Below are 17,907 nucleotides of genomic sequence, written 5' to 3' on the forward strand. Positions count from 1 at the left end.
CTCCCTCTGATGTGTGTTGTCATGCTCACATCTAGTGGCCACAGTTGAGAAACACATCCAACCTGTGAAAACCTTTGTGACTTTGTGGACAAGACTCCAGTTTCAAAATAAAACACTCAGACAAAAACGTTTCTTCTTCTGCACAGGATTTTATTGCAGTGATGACTGATTAAATGAATAACTACATAAATGCATATCAGACATTAAAACCCAATAACCAGATGACTGAATAACTAGTAAAAATAAAGACCATTAATCATTCACTTAATGATAATTAAATGTTTGAAACCCAACAACAGCTGAAAAGATGTAGGCCTATAAAACAGAATTAAAGCTCTAATGCTGCAACTAACAATTATTTTCATTATTGATTAATCTCTTGGAGAATAAAATATCAGAAAAAAGTCACAAATGCCCATTATGATTTATAATAATCTAAAGATATTTGGTTTAATATGATAGAAGACCCAGAAACCAGCAAATATTCACATTTGAGAAGCTGGAATCTGTGAAATTACATAATTAATTGATAAATATTTGCAGATTCATTTTTCTGTTGATTGATAAATTAATTACCTCATTTATTCAGCTCTTAATTAATCACAGAAAGAGTACACAAGAGTAACCTTTTGAAGCTGAGTGGTTGTCTTTATCAGAAAAATTTACTTAACGTATGAAAAGTAAAAGTATTGATTGTGCAGTAAAATGTTCCCTGTCAGTGTTTTACTATTATATCTGATGTTTCTGGATTAATATGACTGCTACCTTAATGTGTATGTTGCATTTTACTGCTGTAGATGTTTAAGGTTGTGCTAATTTTAACTCCTTTATATACTGTTGGCTAGTTTAATCTACAGCAATGCATCATGGTCTATAAGATCATCATATGTTTGTAGCGTCGCTGTCCTGTGAGAACCACATATCTCTAAAAAGTCGACTTTTCATGGTGTCAGAAAAACAGCCCTGAAGATTAATTCTGAAGACAACAGGTTTACATTGTATATTGCCACTGAATATGTATATTTGTTCTGTTATATGACAGTGAACCTTTTCATTTAAATATCATCAGTCTACTCAGCTTGATTGACAGGAGAGATGATCAGAGGGGCAGAGTTTTTACCACCATAATTAAGACCAGGACAGAAGAATGGGAAGAGTTTCTCAGTGAAGCAGCAGCCAATAAAAGAGTAGATAAGAGCTGCAGCATCTACGTCATAAAAGGAGACCAGACCCTCCTCATAATCCACAAACACCCCCACCTTCTGAGGCTGAGACTTCAGAGAGAGACTGATATCAGGGCCAGCAAGAGCTTTGTACTCATTTACATTTCTCAACCATATAGTCCAGTAACCATCCTGTGGTCTCCTTGTGATGTTTCCCTTCCTGTTGATCGACTCTCTGGCCACTCCTAAAGTCCATTTAGTCTTTCCTTTAACTTGAACCTCAAAGTAAAATCTGCCTGAAGAGAAACTCTGCTTTCCTAAAACAAAAACACAATAGGAAAATCTCTCTGGGTTGTCTGGGAGATTCTTCCTCACATCACCATAATTCACTTGTTTCCCATCATCAGACAGGATGAGATCAGGATGAGCTGTATCAGGATCAAGTGTCACATCTACTGCATACTGCTGGACCCTCTTCAGCTCAGCTGTAACCAGCTTCTTCATGTCTTTACTGAGTGTCTCCTCCAGCTGAGCCACAGCTCTCCTCACAGTCCCCTCATATGATGGACGGACGCTGACCTCTGTCCAGTCCTTGGTGGGTGGAGCAGCTTTCAGGGACTGGACACTCTGGAGAAGATGGAGTTGATCTTCAGAGCGTGAGAGCTGCTCCACTTCAGCCCTTCTCTTCGTCAGCTCAGAGATTTCCTGTTCCAGCTCTTTGATGAAAGCTTCGGCCTGTTTTTCTGTTGTTTTCTGCTTCTCTTTGATCGTGTTGATGAGATTGGCCTGGCCTCTCTCAACAGACTCCTTCAGAGCAGTGAAGACCTGAACACCTTCTGCTATCTCTCTGTCTGCATCTTCCTCACTGAGGTCAACTGAGTGTTTGATCTCCTGAATCTTCAGTCGTCTCTTCTGGATCATCTGCTGGATTTCAGCCTCTGTCTTCCCCAGCTCGGCCTTCTGTCCGTCATATTCATCTTTCAGAGGAACAAACTCATGTGTCTTGTGGTCTAAAACGAGGCAGAGCATGCAGACACATGTCTGGTCGGTCTTACAGAACAGCTCCAGAGGTTTATCGTGCTTCGTACACATCCTGTCTTCCAGGTTCTCCACAGGGTCGATCAGCTGATGTCTTTTCAGACGTGAAGCTGTCAGATGAGGCTCCAGGTGAGTCTCACAGTAGGAGGCCAGACACACCAGGCAGGACTTCAGGGCCTTTAGTTTGGTTCCTGTGCAGAAGTCACAGGGAACTTCTCCTGGTTTGGACACTTGTTGCTCTGAGCTGCTGCTGCTGGTTTTCTGTTGAGCTGACTGTCTGAACTGAACAACCATCTCAGAGATGAAGGTGTTGACCCTCAAATTAGGTCTTGTGGTAAAAGCCTCTTTACAAATCGGACACTGGCACCTGTGACTAATATTCCAGTGTTCAGTGATGCAGTTTTTGCAGAAGTTGTGTCCACATGGTGTACTGACTGGATCAGTGAACACATCCAGACAGATGGAGCACAGAAACTGATCTTCAGATAGCAGATTGTTGGCAGCAGCCATGTCTACACACTGAGAACAAAAGTGAAAGTATTATACAATATTTTGATTCACATGTATTAATCAATTGTATAAAACAAATATCAAAGTATGATTACTGCAATATTGAGAAACATTATTTTGAATTCATAGGTATGTTTCATTTAACTGAGATGTCCATCTGACAAGTGTCATTATCAGTGTTCGAAGTGAGCCGGTACGCAGCGGTACACCGTACCGGCACTTCTACATTTTACTCCATGGCGTACTGTGACTTTTTCATGCGTACCGAAGCTTCTTACAAGCTGCCTGTCCTCTCCTCTGCCCTCTCCACATCAGGTTCTCTGGGAAATTCATAATGGAGATAAATAACGGTGCAGCGCCAGCGTAGTTGCACTGCATGGGTTCAAGTATAGGGAACGGAAGCCGGCGTTATTAATCGGCAAGCGAGCTGAAGCTTGGCTGCAGCGTCGGCGTTAGGGGCGGGCCATGGGGGTCCAGGCCCGTCCAAAAAGGTCACTGTGCCCCCTCAGCTGAATTTTCTCCTGACAAAAAACTAAACTGAAATAACAGCTAAGCTATTAGTCAAATTAAGTCATTCAGTTTGGTAATGGAAGGACTTAACACTGCAATGCAAAATAAAGCACAAAACAGTGATAGTTTTGCATTTAGGAAACAACTATGACATGTACTTGGGCTTGATTACATTGTTTTCTATTGGAGTGTCCTAACTGGCTGCGAGCAACATGGTGCTGCACAGCGCGGCATGACGTTTTGTCTGAACTTCTATCGGATACATGGTTCCTATTTTTTCCTGTCACTCATATTGAGAGGAACGGCTGATTAGTTTAGATAAAATGAGCCGAGAAAACCGGGTCAGTTGTCCTGGATGTAAATGAAAATATTAACTTGATTACTGACACTTTCAGCAAAGGCATTGACGCTCGCAGTTATATGTAATAAAGTTCACTAGTGAAACTTTATTACGAGCTACCTGTCAAATAATATAACAGCCACCTCACTAATGGTTAAGATAAAACACGAACCCACAGCGCAAAGATACAACTATGGAAACTCTGGGAAATATGAACCGCCACTACAATATTTCAGTAAGAAGCTTTTGATCCGCTCCGTTTGCGTGTTTGTTTGTTTTTTTGTTTTTTTCAATCTAGCTCAATAGAAAAAAATGAGAGAAAGTCGACCTACAAACCCGGTGCATTAAAGCACAATTAGGACCAAGAGAGTAAAAAGCATCCTGTGCTCCTCTCACATCTTACTTTTTCTACCTGTTTGGATTATTCTGTTCAGTATTGTGGAATAAAACAATGGACTAATGTTACACTACAGCAGGCTGAGCAGGGACAACAACGGGTGAGTGAAACATCCACATTTAGTCTTTATTAACTTAAAGGTCTCATATTATGCTCATTTCCAGGTTCATAGATGTATTTTAATGTTGCACTAGAACATGTTTACATGCTGCAATGTTCAAAAAACCCTTTATTCTTCTCATACTGTCAGCCTGAATATGTCTGCTCAGAGGCTCTGTTTGACAGACCCTGATTCACAGCCTGTCTCCTCCCACTCTGCTCGGATTGGTCAGCGTTTTCTGTCAATCAAAGGTCCTCAACACAGCCTCACTCTCTCCCCTTCCCCGGAGCAGCTCTGCTCTCACGGAGAGAGAGAGCTACCTGTAGGTCTGAGTGTAGCTCTGAGTGCAGGGAGAGGGAGAAGCAGCTAGGAAGAGTTTATAAACTACTTTAAAGTTTATAAACCAGAAACTTCACCCAGCGCACGTTACCGGAGGAATCTGATCAGAAATCGGCGACAAATGAACAATATCTGCGGTCCAGATTCCAGGTTTTCCTGAAGGTTTCTCTCAGGTAAATAATGCTATTTATATCTCTGTTAGTTAGCTCAGTGTTTACCTTATGCATCAACTCTGTAAACCGTAAACATACACTCTGTTTTACATCTGTCTTTACAGGTCCATCCGTGAGAAATGACCGACAGAATCATCCCAGAGTAGAGCAGACAGCTGTGGGCAGATGGCTCTGTTTACATGGAGATACAGAGCTAGTGTCAGAGCCAGACGGTGTGTAACCACAGCGACCATCAGGGTGGGAAATAGAAGATGTGAAACATTAGTCAGTTCATTATTTCTGCTAAAAGAAACCTGATAAATGTATGGAAGTAATCAGAGTAATGGTTATTGATTACTGTAGGAGCTGTCTCTGTGTTACCATGACTACAGACCACCGGAGCTTAGCTTACCGGAGCTTAGTTTACCGGAGCTGAAAGACTTTCTCCTGTACCATGTCAACATAACTAACTAACAGGTGGGATGATTAAAAATGCTGTGAATAATTAATATTGTCATCTGTCAACTCAAATAAAGTTTGACTGTGAAACAGAAATGTGTTGTGTTGCTTACAGTCACTATTTACTACCTGTACTCTTCTACATGCATGACATCAAATATATATAATATATAAATATCAGCTGTTTAAACAGTGTAATTACATAAAGCCTTTGTGAAAGAACATGTTATATTTAGATGATGGGAGTACATGAAGCCTGTTCTGCTGGTTCTTGTAGACTAACAGTAGGAGCTACTTTGATCATAGTTAGGTTGAGGAGGAGAGAGAGTGACGCGCCGTGGGGTGGGGTCAGCTAGCTGGACGTTCTCTCGGGTTCCACCAGGAAACCCTTATATGGCTTGCAATTCTCTAATGACGTCAGAAGAAAAGGAAAAGCTGCGCAGCGTTTTTCAACACCCATTTCCGGACAAACGGAGCAGGAGAAAAATAGAGAGGATGGTCTTTTATGATACTATGGTGACCTGTAGACACAATGGGGACAGATATTGATGTTTAAAAGACATGGAAAAGTGCAATTTGCATAATAGGTGACCTTTAAATTATAGTTATGAAGAAATCAGTAAGACTGTTAGATTAATGTGTTGTTTAACTCCCTGTTTACTTTATCTCGGCACCTGCGTGTGTGCACATTTTGACCCTGGCACGAGCAAGACGCAGGGCGTGCCTGAGGAGTTATCTGTAGCCTACAGTACCTCCTTATTTCAAAACAGAAACCAAAATAAGGTGGCAGCTGGCTGGAGAAGATCACTAGATAACAACCTACTTGCTCTTGGCTATATCGTATGTTATTTCCAGTAAATATCAAAAATAAAACGTGTTTTCTGATAAAAAAAAAAAGTACGAACGTAGGAAGATAACAAGTACTACTAACCCATCTTTGAGGTGGTTACGTCTTCAGATCCAGTCTGATCTGGAGCTCACAGTTGATATGTTCCTGGTTTGTTTACATGATGTAACAGAAGTGCAGATTTGACGTATTCAGTGGACAGAGAGCGTCCGATGCGCATCCAGTTAGGACACGGTGTTAGTTTATAACCTGTTTTTGTGGACATAACAGCATGTGTATGCGTGTGTGCGCTCTCTGTGCGCATAGGTGGCAGTATGTATACACCTCTCTGTCAGTTTATTTCTTTCATAAAACATGATAATGTTAAAGATACACTTAATAAAGGCTATATGAGGTGAAAAAAATGCCCCCCCTGTCAAAGCTGATTGCCCGTCCGCCCCTAACACTCTGGCGCCGACACTCCCTGGCTGTTCACATCAAAAGCGCATTTGACCGCTCTGTATTATTTTTTGGCATGTTTAATGATAAAATGCGATCACACATTAATAAAACTCCACGCTGCAGAACATTAACTAGGCATACATATGGCATATTAATTATTATTCAGCCTGAAATGACAATGTGTGTTTTTATGTACACACCTGATAGTTTTTACTGTCAATTGCAATATTGGCTTGAGTCTGCAGAGGCAGGTATACAGCCTGTCTGCCAGGAAGGGGGATATATATTTATTAGTTCACAGCATTTAACACCCTGCAACAGCATGTGCCGTTTTGTACCAGCATAAATATGACTGGCATAAACATTGAGGCATATCATCTATCTTAATCTTAAACGATAGATTATAGTGTGAAAATACCCCGACGTCTTTCATATCTATACCGGTAGAAAGGGGTTATGCCACGATGATAACCAGTTAACGTTTCAAAGTATTTATGTGGAATAATAAATGATATGTCATATGTTAATGTTCTGCAATGTGGAGTTTTATATAATGTGAAATTGCGTTCTATTATTAATAGGGGTGTGACGAAATTTCGCTACATAAAAACGTGACGATATGCATCGTCGAGACAAAAAACTGAATTGCGATATCAGGGCATAATAGGTACTATGTTCATATGGGCTCCAGGGCTAAAGCTGCAGCCTCTTCCTGCTGCTGTTCAAGGCCTATGGAAGGAGGCTGAGTACGTGTAATATCTTTGGGGTACAAAACACATGCGCAGTAAAAATCTGGTCTGCCCTCGCCGAAATTGAACCAATCGCAACGCACGGCCGCAGCTTCAGTTACACAGTGCATGTGTCAAACCCCTGGAGCCATGTCCGCCCGTGACCCTAGCCTCCTTTCATAGGCCTTGTCGGAGCTCCACACACATCAACACACACAGCGCAGTCAGTGAACAGTCAGACTGGTTATGGTGGCTAGGCTAACAATAATATCTGGTGAGAACGAGGGTGCTGTAATTTATCAATACAATGTTCACATCCTTTTTAAAAAATAATTAATAAACTGTTCGTCATAACTTTTTTTTGTGAACAAATATAATTGATGAAAGAGTATTTAAACGTTTTCTGATTTATAGAATATGATTTTACAGGACAAACATTTTCATAAGAATTAAATGTTCAGAAGAAGGCTGTGATAAATAATACAAATAATAATTTAACTAGTAATAATAATGGTCCATAATGATGTAAAATGCGTAGTTTTAGGTCAAAAACCTTCAAATTTTCTTGGGGAAGGACCCCCAAACCCAATATCTCCTAGTATCTTTTATTCACTGTATAAATTCATAATGTGTCTCTGTATAATATGTAGGAGCATCCTGACTGGGACTCTGCTCCTAAAACCTGAATGAAGAGCTCACACACCTCAGCTCTGCATGTATACCTGCCTGTCTGTCTGGCTGCTGTTGATTCCAGCTTATAGACATCCTATAATATATTATAGAGAGATGCTGAAGGCTACAAATAACACAGGAAAACACTTTTAGTATTAACACTATATACAAACACACCACCTTAACCCTATAATGTTCCAGTGTGAATATTATTGGAGTATTATAGGCCTACTATAGAAGATGCATATAGCCCAAGTATATAAAATCACAGCTGATTATGACTGACACAGTTTAAAGCTTGCTTAAAGAAATAATGAATAAATAGGAATAAGTCACAAGAGATTGCTGACACCGGCAGATACACACAACATGTGAATAAGAGAGTACCAACACTGGTCAATATGAGATGAAAAGAGTGTAACTTCCTGTTTGATTAGAGCTGTAAGTTTTGTGTTAATGCTGGTTGTTGAAACACAGTAAATATTATCAGCTGCACTCACCAGTATTTGAGTCTGTTGTTGTTGAGAAAGACCTGATGAACTCAGTTTAATATTTCTTTAGACAGAAACACAGAGACTTGTCTCGACTGCAGCTCTCTGACAAACGTGCAGTTTCATTTCTGTAATGTGACGTTGAAGCTCTCCTCCTTCCAGTGTTGCTCCACCTCTTACAGCAGCTCTGTTTGTGAGGTTGTGTTTCCTCCTTCAGGGTTAGACAGAATACCTTCAGTGTAGTTACAGATATTTGGCACAAGATACGTTTAATCTTTAGGGAGACTTTTTACTTCTTTTATCTTCTTTTTCCTGCAACCACCAGGACAGTTTTCATCAGACCAGGAAGTTGAGTGGTGTGTGCAGTCTGTGCATGCCTTTGACAAACTCTCCTCCCTCTGATGTGTGTTGTCATGCTCACATCTAGTGGCCACAGTTGAGAAACACATCCAACCTGTGAAAACCTTTGTGACTTTGTGGACAAGACTCCAGTTTCAAAATAAAACACGTCAACAAAAATGTTTTTCTTCTGCACAAGATTTTACTGCAGTGATGACTGATTCAATTAATAACAACATGTATACATATTAGACATTAAAACCCAATAACCAGATGACTGAATAACTAGTAAAAATAAAGACCATTAATCATTCACTTAATGATAATTAAATGTTCAAAACCCAACAACAGCTGAAAAGATGTAGGCCTATAAAACAGAATTAAAGCTCTAATGCTGCAACTAACAATTATTTTCATTATTGATTAATCTCTTGGTGCATAAAATATCAGAATAAAGGTCACAAATGCCCATTATGATTTATAATAATCCAACTATAATTGGTTTAATTTGATAAAAGACCCAGAAACCAGCAAATATTCACATTCGAGAGGCTGGAAACTAAAATTACAAATTTAATTGATAAATATTTGTGGATTAATTTTTCTGTTGATTGATAAATTAATTAGCTCATTAATTCAGCTCTTAATTGATCAAAGAAAGAGTTCACAAGAGTAACTTTTTGAATCTGAGTAGTTGTCTTTATCAGAAAAATTTACTTAACGTGTGAAAAGTAAAAATGTTGATTGTGCAGTAAAATGTTCCCTGTCGGTGTTTTACTATTATATCTGATGTTTCTGGATTAATATGACTGCTGCATTCATGTGTATGTTGCATTTTACTGCTGTAGATGTTTAAGGTTGTGCTAAATTTAACTCCTTTATATACTGTTGGCTAGTTTAATCTACAGCAATGCATCATGGTCTATAAGATCATCATATGTTTGTAGCGTCGCTGTCCTGTGAGAACCACGTATCTCTAAACAGTCGACTTTTCATGCTGTCAGAAAAACAGCCCTGAAGATTAATTCTGAAGACAACAGGTTTACATTGTATATTGCCACTGAATATGTATATTTGTTCTGTTATATGACAGTGAACCTTTTCATTTTCATATCATCAGTCTACTCAGCTTGATTGACAGGAGAGATGATCAGAGGGGCAGAGTTTTTACCACCATCATTAACACCAGGACAGAAGAATGGGAGGAGTTTCTCAGTGAAGCAGCAGCCAGTAAAGGAGTAGATAAGAGCTGCAGCATCTACGTCATAAAAGGAGATCAGACCCTCCTCATAATCCACAAACACCCCCATCTTCTGAGGCTGAGACTTCAGAGAGAGACTGACTGGAGGGCCAGTAGCAGCTTTGTACTCATTTCCATTTGTCAAACATATAGTCCAGTAACCATCCTGAGGGTTCAGTGGGATGATTCCCTTCCTGTTGATCGACTCTCTGGCCACTCCTAAAGTCCATTTAGTCTTTCCTTTAACTTGAACCTCAAAGTAAAATATGCCTGAAGAGAAACTCTGCTTTGCTAAGACATTAACATAATTAGAAAATCTCTTTGGGTTGTCTGGGAGATTCTTCCTCATATCACTATCATTCACTTGTTTCCCATCATCAGACAGGATGAGATCAGGATGAGCTGTATCAGGATCAAGAGTCACATCCACTGCATACTGCTGGACCCTCTTCAGCTCATCTTCAAGCAGCTTCTTCATCTCTTTACTGAGTGTCTCCTCCAGCTGAGCCACAGCTCTCCTCACAGTCCCCTCATACGATGGACGGACGCTGACCTCTGTCCAGTCCTTGGTGGGTGGAGCAGCTTTCAGGGACTGGACACTCTGGAGAAGATGGAGTTGGTCTTCAGAGCGTTTGAGCTGCTCCACTTCAGTCTTTCTCTTCGTCAGCTCAGAGATTTCCTGTTCCAGCTCTTTGATGGAAGCTTCGGCCTGTTTTTCTGTTGTTTTCTGCTTCTCTTTGATTGTGTTGATGAGATTGGCCTGGCCTCTCTCAACAGACTCCTTCAGAGCAGTGAAGACCTGAACACCTTCTGCTATCTCTCTGTCTGCATCTTCCTCACTGAGGTCGACTGAGTGTTTGATCTCCTGAATCTTCAGTCGTCTCTTCTGGATCATCTGCTGGATTTCAGCCTCTGTCTTCCCCAGCTCGGCCTTCTTTCCTTCATATTCTTCTTTCAGAGGAACAACATCATGCATCTTGTGGTCTACAACATGGCAGAGCATGCAGACACATGTCTGGTCGGTCTTACAGAACAGCTCCAGAGGTTTATCGTGCTTCGTACACATCCTGTCTTCCAGGTTCTCCACAGGGTCAATCAGCTGATGTCTTTTCAGACGTGAAGCTGTCAGATGAGGCTCCAGGTGAGTCTCACAGTAGGAGGCCAGACACACCAGACAGGACTTCAGGGCCTTCAGTTTGGTTCCTGTGCAGACGTCACAGGGAACTTCTCCTGGTTTGGACACTTGTTGCTCTGAGCTGCTGCTGGTGGTTTTCTGTTGAGCTGACTGTCTGAACTGAACAACCATCTCAGAGATGAAGGTGTTGATCCTCAAATCAGGTCTTATGGTAAAAGCCTCTTTACACATGGGACACTGGCACCTGTCATTAGTATTCCAGTGTTCAGTGATGCAGTTTTTGCAGAAGTTGTGTCCACATGGTATACTGACTGGATCAATGAACACATCCAGACAGATGGAGCACAGAAACTGATCTTCAGATTGCAGATTGCTGGCAGCAGCCATGTCTACACACTGAGAACAAAAGTGAAAGTATTATAAAATGTTTTGTTTCACATGTATTAATCATTTGTATGAAACTAATATCAAAGTATGATTGCTGCAATATTGAAAAACATTATTTTGAATTTATAGGTATGTTTCATTTAACTGAGATGTCCATCTGACAAGTGTCATTATCAGTGCTCGAAGTGGGCCGGTACGCAGCGGTACACCATACCGGCACTTCTACATTTTACTCCTTGGCGTACTGTGACTTTTTCATGCGTACCGGAACTTCTCACAAGCTGCCTGTACTCTCCTCTGCCCTCTCCACATCATGTTCACCTCCTTTTTGTAAAATATTTAGTGAACTGTTTGTCATAACCTTTATATTTTTATTTCCAAACAAATATAATTAATGAAACATTAAACGTTTTCTGAATCAGCTCTTCTGATTTAGAGAATACGATTTTACAGGACAAACATTTCCAGAAGAATTAAATGTGCAGATGAAGGCTGTGATAAATAAAAAAAATAATCATTTAATTAGTAATTTTATTTATTTAGCGAATGCAAAGTCCTTGAGCCATGCAGTTGCCTCCTGGTCTGCTGTATGGAGGGTGTCTAACCCTCCTTTTAGACTGTGGAGCGGGCAAGCTTCAATGATGTGTTCCATTGTTTGCACCTCTCCACAGGCACACAATGGGCTTGGGCTGCTGCCCCATTTGTGAAGGCTGGCCAAGCAGGGGCCATGTCCGGACCTGAATCTATTAAGATTTGACCACTGTATCCTTGGCAGGTTGGTGCCAGGGACCTGTTGGGTGGGGGCTGACACCAGATGTTTGTTTGGGACATCCTTGGACTCCCATTCCTTTTCCCAAGCTGATTGGGTGGTGAAGTCGGCTGGTGGGGTATTCTTCCATATCGGTCGTCTAGATGGAAGACGGGCAGTGGGTGGGTTGAAGATGTCTGCATGGATTGGTAGATGGGGAGAGTCTTCGACCTTTTGAAGCATCCTTTGAGTAGATGCTACTCGCCGGATATGTGGGGGGGTTATATTGGATAGGACAGGGAGCCAGGGGAGTGGTGTTGAACGAATAGTCCCGCTTATGATTCGCATGGTTGTGTTGAGCTGGGTGTCCACATGGTGTGTATGGGGTGACCTGGACCAAACAGGGGCACAGTATTCTGCTGCAGAGTAAGCAAGGGCCAGTGCCGAGGTGCGCAATGTGGGGGCTGCTGCCCCCCATTTTGAGCCAGCGAGCTTATAGAGCAGGTTGTTTCTAGTCTTCACCTTAGCTGCCGTTCCTTTCAAGTGTTCCTTGAAGGATAGGGTCCTGTCAAGAGTCACTCCCAGGTAAGTTGGGTTGAGGGCGTGCTTCAGCTTAAGTCCGCTGAGTTGGATATTTAGCTCTGAAGCAGCTTTTGCGTTGTTGAGGTGGAATACACTGGAGACTGTTTTAGCGGGGCTTGGTTTTAGGCGCCAGGTTTTGCAGTACTGGTCCAGCTTTGCGAGGTCTTCCGTGAGCACCTGTTCCAGATAGTCAAAGTCTGGTGCTTGGGTTGCCAGACAGATGTCATCAGCGTAGATGAATTTACGGGATTTAGTGGTGGGTAGATCATTTGTGTAAAGGTTAAACAGGGTTGGGGCGAGGACTGACCCTTGTGGGAGCCCGTTTGACTGTTTTCTCCATGCACTCTTATTCTGTCCAAGGTGAACTCTGAACCTCCGGTTAGTTAGCAGAGTTTTAATTGTTGCTGTTGCCCAGGCAGGGAGTGCTTTTGTGAGTTTTAGCAGGAGGCCTTTGTGCCAAACAGTATCGTAGGCAGCTGTGAGGTCGAGGAATACTGTTCCTGTCTTCAGTTTGCGCTCGAAACCATTTTCGATGAAGGTGGTTAGGGCCAGTACTTGTTCTCCTGTGCTTCGGCCCTTGCGGAAACCGGCCTGGTCTACGCAAAGAATCTCTTCTACTCCTGGAGATATGCGTTGTAATATAAGGCGTTCTAGGATTTTGAAAGGGACGCAGAGTAGAGAGATTGGGCGGTAGCTTGCTGGTAGTTTGTGGTCTTTACCAGGTTTTGGTATGGCAATTACTTTTGCTGACCGCCATTTCTTTGGGATTGAGTTTGACTGTATTATCCTGGTATAGAATTGGGTCAGCCAGGTTAGAGCTCGGGGGCCCAGATGTTTCATGAACTCTGGAGAGATGTTATCATATCCTGCTGCCTTTCCACATTTCAGGCCCTGCAGGACTTTCTCCAGTTCAGCGACCTCAAAAGGCTCAGGGTTGCTTTCCTCTCTGAGCTTTTTTCTGTGTGCCTTTAGCTCAGTTGTAATTGATCTTCTGGTGTTTTTGTCTTGGGCTGCTTTTGCAATAGTCAGTAGGTGGGACGCAACTTGATTGGGTGTGACAGGTGGTCGGCTTTGGGTAGGTGGTTTCTGTGCAGCTCCAAGGCGGCGGATGAGGCTCCAGCATTTTCTGCTTGAGCGGGTGAAATTCAGGTCTGCTACAGTCTCCTCCCATTTTTTCCGCCGAGCTGTAGATAGTGATTCAATGAGATGGTCTGCCATCTCGGGGTCCCCTGATGTTTTGTAGGCTTGTAGGAGGGCAGCACTTTCTCCGTCCAGGCATGGGACATAGAGGGGTCGGTAGCCTCGTGGAATTGCTGTGTGGGTAGCTTTGTAGATGGCGCTGCAAAAGCGATTGTATGCTTCATCTACAGTGAAGGTTTGGAGTGGGATGGTGACGATACTCCGGTCCAGAGTTTCACTGAATTTCGTCCAGTTGGCTTTTCGGAAGTTCCAACGCATCTTCCTTGGGCTGTTTATGATTGGGAATTGTAGGCCAATGTGTATAAGTGAGGGCCGGTGTTGGCTGTGTGGAAAGTCGTCAAGGATGAGGGTCTGTGCAGGATAGGGGGTTCCATTCAAAGAGCTGACCCAGCACAGGTCAGGGGAGTAGTCCTTATTCCACCTGGCTGAGTGGAATGTTCCTCTTTGTTTGGGGTCATGAATCCGAACAAGGTCGTTTCTGGATGCCTAGGCTGAAAGTGCCTCACCATCACCATCTACTGCTGGGTATCCCCAGTCAGGGTGGTGGCAGTTAAAGTCCCCCACATAGATGGCAGGGTGGGGGAAAGTGGGTAGGACTTGCTGATCCCAGTTGGCACTCGGGGGCTTGTATACATTAACGATGTGAAAACCGCCAATGGTTATGGTTTCAGAGAAATTGATTGTTGTCAAATGGTTAGCTTCAACTATGTCAGAGCGCACATAGGTGGCAAGTCCGTGTTTGGTATGGGGCGTGTAGCACAGAAGATCAAAGCCATTGATGGAGTAGCGGCCTGCTTCCTCTGTGCCAACGTGAGTCTCTTGGAGGCAGATAACGTCAATGGAATGTTGGGAAGCGAGGACTTCGATGAGGCTCCGCTTGGCTGCAGACAGGCCTTCAACATTAAGTTGTAGTATTCGGAGGGCAGGTCCAACCGCTAGGTGCTCTTGGGGCTGTTTGTGGTTACTGCTTTCGGCTTGGGGACTGTGACTAAGATTCTTCGATTTGGCTCTCAGGCGTTGTCTCTTGGAATTTAGTCTGCTGGTAGGATCATTGGCTTCCCCAGGCGGGCCTGGGTACTGACGGGGGGCGCGACGTGAACGCTGATCCATTGCCATTAGTAATAATAATGGTCCATAATGATGTAAAATGCGTATTTTTTAGTCAAAAACATTCAAATTTTCTTGGGGAAGGACCTCCAAACCCAATATCTCCTAGTATCTTTTATTCACTGTATAAATTCATAATGTGTCTCTGTATAATATGTAGGAGCATCCTGACTGGGACTCTGCTCCTAAAACCTGAATGAAGAGCTCACACACCTCAGCTCTGCATGTATACCTGCCTGTCTGTCTGGCTGCTGTTGATTACAGCCTATAGACATCCTATAATATATTATAGAGAGATGCTGAAGGCTACAAATAACACAGGAAAGCACTTTAACTATTAACATTATATACAAACACACCACCTTAACCCTATAATGTTCCAGTGTGAATATTATTGGAGTATTATAGGCCTACTATAGAAGATGCATATAGCCCAAGTATATATAGCAATAAAATCACAACTGATTATGACTGACACAGTTTAACATGCTTAAAGAAATAATGAATAAATAGGAATAAGTTGCAAGAGATTGCTGATACCGGCAGATACACACAACATATGAATAAGAGAGTACCAACACTGGTCAATATGAAATGAAAAGAGTGTAACTTCCTGTTTGATTAGAGCTGTAAGTTTTGAAACAGTAAATATTATCAGCTGCACTCACCAGTATTTGAGTCTGTTGTTGTTGAGAAAGACCTGATGAACTCAGTTTAATATTTCTTTAGACAGAAACACAGAGACTTGTCTCGACTGCAGCTCTCTGACAAACATGCAGTTTCATTTCTGTAATGTGACGTTGAAGCTCTCCTCCTTCCAGTGTTGCTCCACCTCTTACAGCAGCTGTTTGTGAGGATGTGTTTCCTCCACCAGGACAGTTTTCACAAAATAAAAGTCAATCCCACATATAAGAATACATCTTAGGGTCAGCAGAAACCAGCAGCCACTTTACAGTCCTCTACAGCTCTGCAACAATCATACTGTCTGTCCAGATTTCAGCTCACTGTTTGTCCTGTAATGTTCTAACCTTCTCATGTAATTCTTGTATTTGCTTCGTTCCTATTAGTTGTTGCTGAATCAGACCAGGAAGTTGAATGGTGTGTGCAGTCTGTGCATGCCTTTAACAAACTCTCCTCCCTCTGATGTGTGTTGTCATGCTCACATCTAGTGGCCACAGTTGAGAAACACATCCAACCTGTGAAAACCTTTGTGACTTTGTGGACAAGACTCCAGTTTCAAAATAAAACACTCACACAAAAAGTTTCTTCTTCTGCACAGGATTTTATTGCAGTGATGACTGATTACATGAATAACTACATAAATGCATATTAGACATTAAAACCCAATAACCGGATGACTGAATAACTAGTAAAAATCCTGACCATTAGTCATTCACTTGATGATAATTAAATGTTTAAAACCCAACAACAGCTGAAAAGATGTAGACCTATAAAACAGAATTAAAGCTCTAATGCTGCAATTAACAATTATTTTCATTATTGATTAATCTCTTGGTGCATAAAATATCAGAAAAAAAGTCACAAATGCCCATTATGATTTATAATTATCCAAAGATATTTGGTTTAATATGATAGAAGACCCAGAAACCAGCAAATATTCACATTCCAGAGACGGGAATCTGTGAATTTTTGACATTTTTGCTTAAAAAAATTAAATGAACAATTGATTAATATTTGCACATTATTTTTTGTTGATTGATAAATTAATTAGCTAATTTATTCAGCTCTTAATTAATCACAGAAAGACTACACAAGAGTAACTTTTTGAAACTGAGTGGTTGTCTTTATCAGAAAAATGTACTTAACGTATGAAAAGTAAAAGTGTTGATTGTGCAGCAAAATGTTCCCTGACAGTGTTTTACTATTATATCTGATGTTTCTGGATCAATATTACTGCTGCATTAATGTGGATGTTGCATTTTACTGCTGTAGATGTTTAAGGTTGTGCTAATTTTAACTCCTTTATATACTCATGGTTAGTTTAATCTACAGCAGGGGTGTCCAAACTACGGCCCGCGGGCCAACTGCGGCCCGTGGTCCATTTTTAATTGGCCCGCAGCAAATTCTAAAAATATAATGAAATGTGGCCCACACATGAAACTTGCGCTTGAGTGTATTGTAGTTCTTAGTTTTACCACTAGATGGAGCTACTGCCTTCAACAAGGCAGATTATCTGCAAAACACAATTAATCAAAGAAAAAGTTTGCCACGGATGACCAAAAATGGCAGAACCAAAGAAACGCAAGATAGCAAGTGAGTGCAGAAAATTTCAGACACGGTGGGAAAATGAATATTTTTTCATAGAATTCAAGGGGAAGTGTGTCTGTTTGATTTTCAATGACACTGTTACAGTGATGAAAGAGTATAATGTACGAAGACACTACGAAACCAAACATCAGACCTACACGTCCTACACTGGTGCTGAGCGAGAAGATAAAGTTAAGCTAATGGCAGCTAGCCTGCTAGCTCAACAACAGTATTTTTTCCGCACTAACAAAACACAAGAAAATGCTACAATAGCTAGCTACGAAGTAGCTCAACTCATAGCGCGACACGGGAAATCTTTCTCAGATGGGGACTTCATAAAACAGTGCTTCACTAAAGTCGCAGGAATAATGTGCCCGGAAAAGACGCAGGAATTCAACAACGTGAGCGCGTCCAGAAACACAGTTGTGTGGCGAATCGAAGACTTGTCAGCTAACTTAAAGCATCAAGTGTCACATAAAGCTTGTGCTTTTGATTTTTACTCGATTGCATGTGATGAGAGCACAGATGCCACAGCTGTTAATTTTTTTGCGGGGAGTTGACGATAACTTTTGCATTACGGAGGCGCTGCTTGATCTCAAGGGTCTCAAGGGCACAACAACGGGTAAGGACATGTTTGAAGCTGTGTCAGATGCAATTAACAAGATGGGACTTAAATGGGACAAGCTGTGTGGAGTTACAACCGATGGGGCTCCA

At 41.7% G+C, this 17,907-nt stretch overlaps 2 protein-coding genes and 1 long non-coding RNA gene across 6 annotated transcripts in view; 1 reads left to right on the forward strand and 2 right to left on the reverse strand.

The window, feature by feature from the left end:
• LOC141764535 (uncharacterized) overlaps nucleotides 1-17,907 on the forward strand; it is a 256,854-nt gene that overhangs the window by 36,753 nt on the left and 202,194 nt on the right. The window lies entirely within an intron of this gene.
• Nucleotides 1,071-2,711, reverse strand: LOC141765299 (E3 ubiquitin-protein ligase TRIM21-like). 3 transcript variants are annotated; one of them, XM_074631361.1, is made up of 2 exons: nucleotides 2,485-2,711; nucleotides 1,071-2,448 (listed from the first exon to the last, which is right to left on the reverse strand). In XM_074631361.1, the coding sequence occupies exons 1-2, from the start codon at nucleotides 2,709-2,711 to the stop codon at nucleotides 1,071-1,073; spliced, it is 1,605 nt and encodes a 534-aa protein (XP_074487462.1). The 3 variants fall into 3 exon arrangements, with proteins under 3 accessions (XP_074487462.1, XP_074487463.1, XP_074487461.1); XM_074631362.1 differs by having other exon boundaries at nucleotides 1,071-1,906; nucleotides 2,030-2,711; XM_074631360.1 differs by having other exon boundaries at nucleotides 1,071-2,711.
• On the reverse strand, nucleotides 9,648-11,288 carry LOC141765300 (E3 ubiquitin-protein ligase TRIM39-like). Of its 2 annotated transcripts, XM_074631364.1 has the most exons (2): nucleotides 11,062-11,288; nucleotides 9,648-11,025 (listed from the first exon to the last, which is right to left on the reverse strand). In XM_074631364.1, exons 1-2 carry the CDS (start codon nucleotides 11,286-11,288, stop codon nucleotides 9,648-9,650), a joined length of 1,605 nt encoding a protein of 534 aa, XP_074487465.1. The 2 variants fall into 2 exon arrangements, with proteins under 2 accessions (XP_074487465.1, XP_074487464.1); XM_074631363.1 differs by having other exon boundaries at nucleotides 9,648-11,288.

This window comes from Sebastes fasciatus, chromosome 3, assembly GCF_043250625.1.
Source record: "Sebastes fasciatus isolate fSebFas1 chromosome 3, fSebFas1.pri, whole genome shotgun sequence".
Lineage (NCBI taxonomy): Eukaryota > Metazoa > Chordata > Actinopteri > Perciformes > Sebastidae > Sebastes > Sebastes fasciatus.

What these genes read in the sequence shown, in the direction of transcription:
- LOC141765299 (XM_074631360.1), bottom strand. Translation starts at nt 2,711, where the DNA reads ATGGCTGCTGCCAACAATCTGCTATCTGAAGATCAGTTTCTGTGCTCC.
- LOC141765300 (XM_074631363.1), bottom strand. Translation starts at nt 11,288, where the DNA reads ATGGCTGCTGCCAGCAATCTGCAATCTGAAGATCAGTTTCTGTGCTCC.